Genomic DNA, 12,250 nt, shown 5'->3' on the forward strand with positions numbered 1-12,250 from the left:
CAAGATATGTGGTCAGCTACTCTGAGCCCGTATTTGCTGGAGTTGAGATAGTTACTTCTTGTCCCGTGCTGTTTATGCCTTTAAAAGGATTAGGTTTAGAGAGGTAGGTGGGCTTAGCCTGCGGCGATTTCGGGAAGAGTTTTTGCGGAGATAGGAAGTATGGACACTGCCCTCCACAGATGGCCTTTGTAAGATACTATACCGCTGCCTACCAGCTTCTCTGACTCATCACCCTTGCTACTTTCAAGAAAAGCAGGTGTTTCAAGTCACCAAATACATAATGAGCAGAGCAGGTGTCAAGATCTGGCCGGCCTCTTGTACAGTTGAAGGAGCCGGGACTCTGATGGATGCAGGGTCAGCTCTGAAGGTAACACCAGAACCCATTTCCTGGTTTCCCGACAGGCTGGACCTTTTAAAGCAGGCTTTTGTTTAGCCTCAGCAGTGGCTATATGTAGCTACTGTCTAGTCTACCTGGTTATGTTGTTTAGAGATAGGAACGGTGTGGGCCCTTGGTACCACTTTCTTATCTCATAGAGTTAGAACTAACTGTACTGCCTGTTATAAAGAGTCGGAAGTTCGAAGCCCCTTGATAGCCAAAATCATTGAAATGTTTGTGTGTTCCCCTGCTCCTGAGAGCATCCATACCCATGGCCAGGACATGAGCCTCGCCCTTACGACATGCATAAGGATTTGCCTGATGAGTGGTAAATGTGGTTGCTGGTCTGGTGTTTGAAAGTCTTGGAGCATCTAGGAGGAATAGAAAGATGGTGTGAAAGCCTGGGGCTGAGCAGTGAACCCCAGTGCAACCCCAACTAGAGGCAGCTTTGGCCTTGTGTCTTCGTTTGCAGGTGACTGCTATGGACCCCTCTCTGTCCTCGCATTGTGTACACTCATGGGGTCCGTCCACCAGAGTTAGTTTTCCAGTGTTTCTATTGGGCTGAGAATACATTGGATTGAGTTGCAAAAGGGTCCAAAGCTCACTTTGGGTCCAAAGTGCCAGTCAGCTTGTGTGGGCAGCAGTTATTCTGTGCAAACAGCGACAGGAAAGGGGGTGGACTTCAGGCTCTTCCTCTGACTTTGGGCTTGATCCAGAGGCCAAGGTTTCCCTGAAACAGGGAGCAAAGTGAAGTGGACAAATGTATTTTTTTCCCTTTAAGCGAAACAGCATATTCTAACTTTTAAATAAATTAGAGAACTACTATTGGAAGGTCTCCTGAGAAAGGGAATAAACAGGAAAACAATTAGAACTCCTCTTTCCTGCACAGCTCTTAGAGAAAGTCACAGAGTATGTGGGAACTTCATTTCCCTTTCCTGTTTCCAGTGCCAAGGACATTTCTTCTCTACCCTTAGTCCTGGCTCAGTAACCACGGTCACGGTTCTGACCCCAGCTTGGACCGCCCCGTGCCTCAGTGGCTTCTCCAGAGCTTTGGTTTTCTGTTCTACAGATGGCATGAACTAGAACAAGTCATTGTTCATTGTTTCGCTTAGGTGTTTGCTGAGCATCCATTGCTGGTGGGTTATGCAGTGATAGACTAGACAGGCACTATATGTGGCCTCATGGAGGCTAGAATTTATAGAGGGAAGAGGACGTGAAACGAACCAGCGTGCAAATAAAAGATATCATTACAGCATCCACGTTAGGAGTCAAGTGGTGATCCTATTGTACTCAGGTGCGAGTAAGCCTGTCATTGGGAATGCGAGGTCATGCTTAGAGCCCCAGAACAGAAGCAGTGGTGTTAGCATGCAAAGATCTAGGGTTCAGACCTCAGATGCCCTTTATCCTGAACCGAGAGACTGGGAGGGAATGCGTTTCTGGCTTCAGGAGCAGAGAGAAGCCAGGGCATTGGCTGACTGAAGGGGGACGGGCTGGAAATGCGTTGGGGATAGACAGGATCCAACCATAGAGTGAAGGAAGGACAGTTGAGTGTAATTTTACACCTGAAAGGAGCCCCTCAGGTGGGCATGACACGCCTCATAAGGCTCATCTTCTAGATCTTGATTCTGAGGTAACCTGAGTGGTGGAAACACCAGAGGGCATTTGTCACTCTGTGCACGGACTCCAACTGATGAGCTGTGTTTCTTTGCTTAGCATTGCTTAGTATGCATGTTCTCATATTTGTTAATAATCTATATGATAAGTGATGAGTTCGGATGTGTAGGTTGCACTTGAGAGCCTCAAAAGTACTTTTTCTATTATGCCTCCGCCCTCACAATAATTCTGTGAAATCTGTTTCACAGATGAAGAAAGTATCACTGGGAAGTTAGTAAGAGGGGCGTTGGACTTTCTGGTTGCCAGTCTGTTTGTCATGGAATGATGCCATGACCTCCCAGAGAGCTGTGTGTTAAGTCAGCAGTGAAGGCCTGTAAGCTCTGACCCTGTTGACAACACTTAGAGTTCGCTGTTTCAAAGGAATTCCTCGGAGGATTTATGCATATAGCCTTCTCTTACCTTTGTATTATTTTCTAGGACGGGATCTCAGGAGTAGAAGTACTGGGCCGAAGTGCACTGGTCCTTGCAGTGTGTGACCAGGTGTCCTTCCAAAGGATGGACCAGTTTTAGCAGTCATGATGAGGGTTCTGAGGGTTTTGCATCAGGCTTAAGAGTTTTAGGGAGTAAGCTTGGTTTAAATTGTCATTCTGTCTTTGAAGTGATTTGATCTTTAAGATTTTTACTTTGGTTTTTCCACACATAATTTCCATTATTTGTGGTATGAAGGACAGGTCTGAAGTTAGTTCTGTATTTTTGTATCTCACCATGTCTATACACTTCGTTAGACAGTTATTCCTTTCCTACTTTGGGCGGGGGGAACACTTACAAAACCTTATCCATGTAGGGGAGTATTCTGGAGTCTCCCGTTTAGTTTCGTGACAAGTGTTTGTCACGGTCTAACTTTTCTCAATGCTGGGTAATTCCTCAAATACCTGATGAGAGGCGACATGGGGAAGAGAGGGTTTATTTTGGCTCACAGTGTGAGGAGGCAGCCAGTCACGGCAGGGACAGTGTCAAAGAGCGTGAGATGGCTGGTCACATTCCACCTGCCCCGAGGAGCTGCGAGAGATGAATGTCTCTTTCCCTGTTGATTCACTGAGGAACTGCTGCTCACATTTCGAGTGGGTCTCTTCCTCGCTCAGTTAAAACTTTCAGAAATATCCTCTCAGGTACACTGAAAGGTGTGCCTCATCAATTTCCCTGTGTTTCTAATGCAGGCAGAGTCAGCCTGGCGCCCTTCCTGCATGACCAGGCTGTCCTCAAACTCAAAGAGATCCACCTGCCTCTGCTTTCTAGCGTGCTAGAATTACAGGAATGTGCTACCACACCTGCCATTATCTAAGTGTTATTTTTTTTTTAAATGTATGTTCTTACTGTCAATATTTTTTTTTTTTAAATTTCACTCCACATCATCACAGGAGCGTACAGCACCGCTGCTAGAAGTCTTTCCCTTGGTTCAGATTCATTTACCACATTTTCAACTCATTTTGGTTAATTCTGCCTTGTTTCCTAGATTAGCGACCATGCTGGGGACAGAAAGCGTGTTTTCCTCTTTTTGCTTTGCTGTCTTTCCCTTTGGTTCTTTGTCTGTGCCCTGCTGCACTGTCGGGCTTCTCAGTCTCAGCTCAGTGGTGAGAAGCGGTCACTTCTTTTCTCAAATACATTTTTTGTTTTTTGATTAGTGTTATTCAGAAGATTTTTCCTCAGGCCAGATCTTACTCCATTGACTAACTGTCTCTGTCTCTGTGTGTGTGTGTGTGTGTGTGTGTGTGTGTGTGCGAGAGAGAGAGAGAGAGAGAGAGAGAGAGAGAGAGAGAGAGAGAGAGAGAGAGAGACAGCCAGGAACCACCCCATCCTTATGTTAATTAGGATCAATCTTGACCGCAAGAGCACCGCTGCTGTGTCCATAGGCTGGGCAGTGAGATGCACTCGTGGCTACGGTGCATTAGCCTCTGCAACCAAGAACAAAAGTTAGACCTGAAAACCCAAGCGGACAGTGAACGTCTGTGGTGAGCGCAGCCTGGCACAGCCCTAAAGGAAAATGCAGAAATGTTTGGTGCTGATGGAAGGTCCTGACTGCAGCCCCGCTGACCTAGGCTGTATGTTGTGACTTTGTGTCCCTTACAACTGCAGACAGAGCACTTCCTGGGACATGGGGTTGGCACCATCCTGGATGCACTTGTGCTGCTGGGATGGAGAGGCAGAGGGCAGGGGTGCTGCCTAGCCACAGCATAGTTGGTAGGAAAACATCCCATCGCAAGTATCTGCCCCAGAGCCCGAATACTGTTGTTGAGAAGTCCTCCTGCAGAGGCACCTGCTTCTTATCCCCAGGCCAGAGATGGGGAGTTAGGAGAAGGACAGAGTATGCTGTGGGGTTCCCTAGGGCGGCCATGACTGTGGAGATTGCTTCTCGAGAACGACGTTCCCCACCCTTGTAACTCTGTGGAGGGAAGGCGCACAGTGGGTGTCCGCACGGGAGAGTTTGAAGAACGTTCTGTAGGAGCTCCTGATGGGACAAGCACAGTGTCTTTCCTAAGCTGTTTTACTCCAGCGTTACTCTTAGGGAGGATGGCATGTTAGAGATGGAGGAGAAAGCTGATTTTAATGAATCGCATTCCTGAGGAAGTCAAGTTCAGTTTCTAGAGGGAGGTACTCCATTTTTTTTTTTTTTACTGAATTATTTGTTCTTTTGACAACCAGTTTCTTGAGTTCTTTCTATGTTTTGGAGATCAGATCTATGTCTGATGTGGGGTTAGTGAAGATCTTTTCCCATTCTGTAGACTGTCATTTTGTCTTGTGGACCCTGTCCTTTGCTTTACAGAAGCTTTTGAGTTTCAGGAGGTCTCATTTTTTCTCTAGTGTCTGTGCTACCGGGGTTATATTTAGGAAGAGGTTTCCTGTGCCAGTGCGCTCAAATGTTCAGTACACACTTTGAAAGACCAGTAATCTACAGGTTCTACATGGTAGGGGAAAGGGGCTACAAGAAATTCATGTGAATAGTGGCTAAGAGAAGTAGCCCCTAAGTTAGATTAACTTTGGATCTAAGCTTTTTTGTATACCAGGATTCATAGATAATTTAATAATCAGTCCCAGTTTCTTCATATGTAAAGTGTGTAATAATAGTAATAGTACTAATTTGGTTGTCTGACTATGACATACACATATGAAATGTATATATTTATATATAATTTAGTTGAGTGTTGGCTCTTGTAATTGTCATGGTCTGTTTCCTTCATACCCTAGTCTGCTTGCACACTTTGGCTTCACCTCCTGAAAATGATGTCTAAGATTTTCTTTGTGTGCAAGAACTGTGGGTATGGGGTACGGCCCTCAGCAACGATCCATTCATTCTTTCAGCTGGCCAACATCATCTGAGCACCTGCCTCTTTGTAGACTGTAAGCGTGGAACTGCAGAGGTGTCCAGAATTACAAGGTTTGCTTTCTTGGGTCGGATCTGTGCCCTGCGGGGTTGGCCCATGCTAAGCTCCACCTAAGGGCATATGACGTTTGTTAGGTGTGTGTCTCCAGCACAGCTCTGACCAAGGCAGTCTGGCGGGTACTGCATTGATACAGGAAGAAAGATTTTAGTTCCAGCAGCTCATAATTTGTCTGAACCTCTGTTCTTTACTTATAAAATAGTATCATTGCAGCCTGCAAGATGGGGTCACTGTGAACTATGAGATTTTTGTGACGAGAGGCACAGAAATTACTAAGTATGCTGTAGAGGTTCATATTAGCTCTAACTGTTACCCATCTCCACGGCGTGGGGTCATCTTGTGTCTGTGGGCCCTGTAGACATTTTTAGTTCATGCTGCATAGGGAGGTGTGTTGTTTCCTACTGGAGATGGCCTGCCAGGTCAAATAGAGTTTCATGTGACTCTGAAATCAAGTACAACTGGCCCCTGATCTCAGTTCTGCTGTTGACTGCTTCCTTGGCTCGCTCTTCCGTAGGCAGTAGGCTTTTCAGTGTAAAATGGAAACAGGAAGGGTGCCAAGCCCTCAGTGATGTTCTGAGGATTAAGGAAGTGATAGGAGCCTAGTACACATATTGGGCTGTCCGTAAACGGTAGCTGTTGTTTATGCTGTAAGTTGAAATAGCGGCTCCGGAGCCTCAAGATAAATGACTGCTTGCCTACATTCTGTTTAGACTTTCAGGGTTCATTATTCTTCCCTAATTCATTTACCATCCTGCCATTTTTAGAAGCTTTATTTCTGTGTTTGCTAAGTCATGTGTATGAGTGGTTTTATAAAGCCGCAGGCTTAGATTGCATAGGGTTCTGTGTCCTGTGTTCTTGGTTAGCAATATCTGTGTTTTATGAGCATTGCTATAATGATCAAGTAACAAATTGCCACTCGATGGACCTTAATGCAATCATTTCCCCTTTGCTGTACCATTAAGTTATTTATTTACCATATTTTTAGTCGGAGCATTCAGTGAATGGATAGATTCATGTATGCAGCTTCTGAGATTTTTTTTTTAAACATTGCTTCTTCGGATGAATTCCCAGGAATATTACTTGGTCAAAGGGGATAAACATGCCTTTTGAATGCATATTGCCAAACTGCTTTCCCAGCGAGATCAGCTGATTTTTGTTTCTGTTTTCCTGATTTTATAAACTTCAGTTCATTCTCTTACTCCATAAATGCTTACCACGTTTAGCCCTAACCATACTTGCAGACATACTGGGAAGAACAGAGGAGAGAAGTGCATATGTAATACATTTGTGCTGTGCCAACTGCTGATAAGACACAGAATACTGAGACCTCAGAGGAAGGGCTCCAGTCTCACTGGTAGATAAGTCATTTTCAGGGTCCAGGGAATCCAGGCTGTATTCTCTGGGAGAAAGTCATGTCCCAACCTCCCCTGAGTCCCAGTTTATCTAGGTATAATTGGCAAATAAAACTTGTATAATGTGATGATTTCCTATCCAAAAGAGAAAAGGACTCGATGCCATTTTCAAACTTAAAGGCTTTGTCGCTTTTGTGGGATTATTTGCAGACATCTTTAGTCAGATGAGTCCTTGCTCTTAGGGACCCGTTTCCAGCATGGTTCTTCCAGAGAACCATGGTTCTTCATGTCTCTCATCCTTATCTGTCCTGAGGCGCTGTTGGTGTGAACTGCTCTTTAGAGTTTGTTGGTAGCAGGGCTTTGTTAGGAAATGTTAGAAGAACATGGGAGAACATTAAAATCGAATGGTTTTATCCTGGAACATCCGCAGCTTCCATCTTGTTTCAGTTTCCCTCCTGAAGATCAAAAAAAAAAAAAAAATGAGCTTGGTATGAAGAAGCCATGCCAAAGTTCTTAGAAAATTAAAAGGTCCTTATTTCAACTAGGAAAAACAAACAGCAAAGTAAAAATCCAAAATCCCCCAACACTCCAAAGTTCCAGTCATCCTGAGACAGTTTGCTTCTCATAGAAAGGGTCGTCAAGGGGCCATGACAAACCATAGTGTAAATGAATGTATTCTACAATGAAGAATGCTCCCAGTGAGATCTTAAGGGTGCAGTGTGGAGACCGGCGATAGAAACAGATCATATCCAGGGCTTGGGGAGGTGTGACTGAGGACCTGTGTGAGTTTCTGGGGTGAGGGCATAAGAGAAGGGCTTCCTAGCTTCGGCTGCAAGTGTAATGGCTTAGTCTTGAGGACTGCACAGAAGGGAGTCTGAAGAAGCAGGCAGGAATCATTTTTCTGCCTTAAAGGAGACACAGGTATAGAATGGGATGTTACAGGGTGGTGTTCAATAAACTGAAGCTCAGAGACAGAGAGAGAGAGAGACACAGAAAGTCAGTCGATTGCTGAGCTTCTCTGCGGATTTCTCAGAGCCGATAGCAGCTGGCTCTCCTGTTACCTTTTTTAAAAATTCACACGATTGTGTCTTCTTTTCGGTTCAGTGTCAGCTGTTACTGGAAGTGGCCTGGCCTCTCTTCATCTTCCTGATCCTGATCTCCGTCCGCCTGAGCTACCCGCCCTATGAACAGCATGAGTGTGAGTATCCGTGGACCATGCCTGAGACCTGGTGATGGCCGATGAGATGTGGAACCGTTCCCGAAGATGCCATCTTCAGGAAAAACACCACACAGGGCTTGGGACAGAAAATCTAGGCTTTGTATATATGTCTTTTTTTTTTTTTTGTTAGGGCATGAACTCTGGAGATATTTGGAGGCTTAGTGAATGTTGATGGCAGTAATGATAATAATAGCTAACATCTGTTCCACACATTTTTAAAGCATGATAACAAGATAACCTTAGTAAGAGTTCAGAAAGTTATGATGAAGACTCACACTTAAGGCAGCGAGTCAGATGCTAGTTTCTGGTTCCTGGTGGTCCTTTTGTTTGCATTGTCTAGTAATCACATGGTTGAAAATCCTGGAACACTGACTGCAACACATACCTTCTAAATATTTAATCATTTTTAAAAAAGAAGTATGCCTATGTGTCTTGGTGTGTGTGCATGAATGCAGGTGCCCGAGGAGGCTGGAGGTGCCACAGCCCCTAGAGCTGGAGATGGAGGCACTTGTGAACCATCCGATGTGAGTTCTGGGAACCCCACTTGGGTCCTCTGCAAGAGTACTTTGTGGTCCTAACCACTGAGCCCACCTCCCCAGATCCGAGAGCTTACACTGCCTTTGTGTGTGACATCTCAGTTTGATTCATGCGATTATATTTTGTCTGGCTCCCAACAGTATTGTATAATAGACTTTATATCATTCGCTTGGTAACTCAGTTGGAAGTCACACACCTATAATGACTTGACCGAAGTTACATATCTCGTAGAGGTGGGATAGAATTCAGGCAACCTGGCTCTCACTCGTGTGTTCCAATGGCAGCTTTGACAGTGAGCATTGAAATACAGTAATGACTAGACACATATGGTTACCTGGGTGTGACTCCTGGCTTCTGCATGGTGACAAGTGACTTTAGCTTCTTTATAAAGAGAACAGTGACACCTAAGATCCCTTGCTCTGGTGTTGCCAGAGTTACCATTTTACAGTCCCACTGTGCGTGGTGGATGGATGGAGCAACACTCTAGAAAGTTCCGAATCTGAAGGATTTGCATTTGTGTAGGAGTTTTGGCTGGGCTCTTCTTACCACTGACCAGCAGTCCTGTGGGCTTACCAGAGCCTGTTCTTCCAAGACAGCACTAAGGCCATAGCTACCTTTCAGTTGGGTTTCGTGGTCTCTTTTTAATCTCTTACACAGCCTGCAGATGCAGGCACTTTCATACTAGTTTGCTAATAGATATTCTATATATTCAGGTTATAACTGCATGCCTCAGTTACTCTGGACATTGCTTTCTGATCTTGTTAGTTAGAACAGCAGAGTAGAAAGCTAAGGTGAAGCTTGCAGATATGTCTGCACTCTGGAACCATGTACTAGTGTGAGATTCTTATCTGTAAGTTTTTGTGGGTCAGGTCAGAGTCATCAGGGTCCTAATATCTCCTTTGGCTCTTTGGTGTCCGTTACGTTATTTGACTGACATCCTGGATACTCAGGTCTAGTCCTCATCTTGTTTCTCTTTGCTCATAAGATGAGGTACAGCGTGCGAGGAAGAGACTTTACTAAAGGACAGGCGAAAATGCCTTCCCATCTCTGCCCTGTCCCTAGCGCCAGTATCTCTGCAAGCTGAAAGAGGCAAATCCTGTGGTCCTTGGAGTATTTGGTTGGGTTACGCAAATCTGCACTGAATGAGGAGCAGCAGCTCATTAGGCAAGGGGCCTTGTTTGGTTTTCCTTGAACTGTTAACAGGGAGATAAAGAGATTAACTGAGTAAATGTTCAATGGGCCAGAGTCCCTGCAGAGACGGGCCTTAGGGATCAGACCTCGTCACATCCTTCCATGTTGCCTCTTTTTAAAGATTAAAGAGCTCCCAGTACGTGTTGGCCTTTGGTCTACTTCTGGGGAGTCTCTATTAGCATATTTACGTGAAAGCAGAAGATGAAGCGAAACCGTCTTTGGAGGAAGGCGGGAGCTGGGGGATGGACAGAATTGCTCTGTGTGACAGCAGCAAAGGGAGTACTGCCATAGGCACGCCAAGGGGCTCAGAGGTGCTAATCTGGCCATTCGTGAGCTTTTACCTTTCTCTGGGCACTCCGTAAAAGGGCTCTTTCTTCTAAGCCAGCCTGGGCTACAGGATAAAAGCTTGTCTCATAAAAACAAAAATGAAACCACAAGATGCTTTGCCAGCCAGAGCTCATGTGACACCCCTTGCGGGTTGACCAGTGTTTTACAGGTGAGAAAGCAAAGCTTGGAGATCGGCTGGACTGTGTCTCGCACATGGCGGGGACTGGGTGTAAATCTCAGTTGGTTTGACTCCAGAGTCTATAACAATACAAGCTAGTCACCACCTGAAGCCATGGTTCTTAGTGCCTGCCAAATCTTCAGATAACTCTGAGAATATGGTGAGAGCCAGAGCAAAGATCTTTTCCTCCCAACATGAACAGGCTTCTCGATTAAGAACCCCTGACCAAGCACATTTGTCTTGATTCCCATAAGCAGCACTTGAAGATCCCTGCCTTTGCAGACTCTGACCTCACCTAGACATGCCCAGTCTTTAACTACCAAATGTAGGAGAAAGAAGCTGACAGGGACCTGGTAGGTGGGACCTCCTTTTACTGATGAGTGACAAAACAATATAAAAACAGATAGAGTTTCCCAGCTGAGTTTGGTCACAAGGGAGCATACTTGTGAGGAGCCGCTACTCTGGGTGACCTTTAGGGCTGGCAGAGGAAGTGAAACTGGCAGATGTTTGCCAAATGAAGGCAAGCACAAGGGGGACCGAGAAAAGTAACGCGATGATGACGAAGGCTGCAGCTGCAGGGTAAGGTGGTGATGATGATGATGAAGGCTGCAGCTGGAGGGTGAGGTGATGATGATGATGAAGGCTGCAGCTGGGGGTGAGGTGATGATGAGGGCTGCAGCTGCAGGGTGAGGCAATGATGATGATGAAGGCTGCAGCTGCAGAGTGAGGTGATGATGAAGAAGGCTGCAGCTGCAGAGTGAGGCAATGAAGGCTGCAGCTGCAGGGTGAGGCAATGATGATGAAGGCTGCAGCTGCAGAGTGAGGCAATGAAGGCTGCAGCTGCAGAGTGAGGTGATGATGATGATGATGATGAAGGCTGCAGCTGGAAGGAGGAGGCTTGAGCTGGGCTCATAGTGATGAAGTGTCTACCCCAGCCATGTGCGAGTCTGAGTTCTTCATTGGCCTCAGTGTGAGGGAACTGCATTAGGTCCCTGCCAAGGTCCTTCTGTGTCTCTTAGAGATGAGGCTGGCGGTGGAGATTCAGTCACTGGGGACCAAGCACTGGCTGCTTGCCAAGCACTTTATGTCCATGGTCTGATGTCCCCCATGCATAACTTTCCCAAGGTTGGTGTCATGAGTCCCAATCGACAGATGATGCCAAACAGAACCATTGTCCCCATTGTTTGGTGTCCTGGTCTTAACTCAAGGCCAGTCACTTCGGAGGAGGCAGGTCTTCTGGGACATGGTGAATGAGACAGGTATGCGAAGGGCTGTGTCAAAATCACTTCAAAGAACTAACGTTTTCTCTGTGTTTTCAACAGGCCACTTCCCGAATAAAGCCATGCCTTCTGCAGGAACCCTTCCGTGGGTACAGGGGATTATCTGTAATGCCAACAACCCTTGCTTCCGTTATCCGACTCCCGGGGAAGCTCCTGGTGTTGTTGGAAACTTTAACAAGTCCATGTAAGTAACAGATCAGGTTTTCTTACCCAGACTTGTCCGTTAATCCTTATCCTTTCCCGCTTGAAGAGGGTTTGCATGAGAAGTCTGCAGAATGAATGAAGGGCGGGGGGGGGGGGAGAGGACTTGCTCCAGGATTTAAGATTATGGGATTTAAGAGCCACAGTGATTATGTGGCCCAGGGCTATCTACTCAGCGTTGATGCCTCTGGGAGACAGAGCAAGCTCACTCCATTTAATTCACTCACTCCAGGTATTTACTGGACCTCTGACATGGCCCATTCTAGGAGCCTGGGCCATGCATTGGAAGGGTCTGGTCCCCAGCAGCTTAGAGCCCAGGCAGGAGTGTGCTGTCCTCAGCTCTCAGGTCACTGATGTCAGGGATGACTACAGTGTCATTGCTATTGACAGGTGTTTCTCTCCCCGAGTGGGAGCTGCCTGAGAGCATGACGTTACATTCTTAATGTCTGTGTTCTGGGCTCAAATGCTGTGTGGGATAAACATTTGCCAAACAAGAGGGTGAAGCTCCCTGAGATGTGCAGAGTCTCAGAATTAGAAT

At 46.1% G+C, this 12,250-nt stretch overlaps 1 protein-coding gene across 2 annotated transcripts in view; it reads left to right on the top strand.

Annotated features, from left to right (window-relative positions):
- Abca1 (ATP binding cassette subfamily A member 1) overlaps positions 1–12,250 on the top strand; it is a 114,867-nt gene that overhangs the window by 19,369 nt on the left and 83,248 nt on the right. For both annotated transcript variants that reach the window (XM_050164778.1, XM_050164771.1), the window contains exons 3-4: positions 7,884–7,977; positions 11,554–11,695. In XM_050164778.1, coding sequence (XP_050020735.1) covers positions 7,884–7,977; positions 11,554–11,695 — 236 coding nt within the window. The remainder of the gene's footprint in view (positions 1–7,883; positions 7,978–11,553; positions 11,696–12,250) is intronic.

Source organism: Alexandromys fortis, unplaced genomic scaffold (genome assembly GCF_014885135.2).
Source record: "Alexandromys fortis isolate MF-2015 unplaced genomic scaffold, M_Fortis_MF-2015_v1.1 scaffold_18, whole genome shotgun sequence".
Lineage (NCBI taxonomy): Eukaryota > Metazoa > Chordata > Mammalia > Rodentia > Cricetidae > Alexandromys > Alexandromys fortis.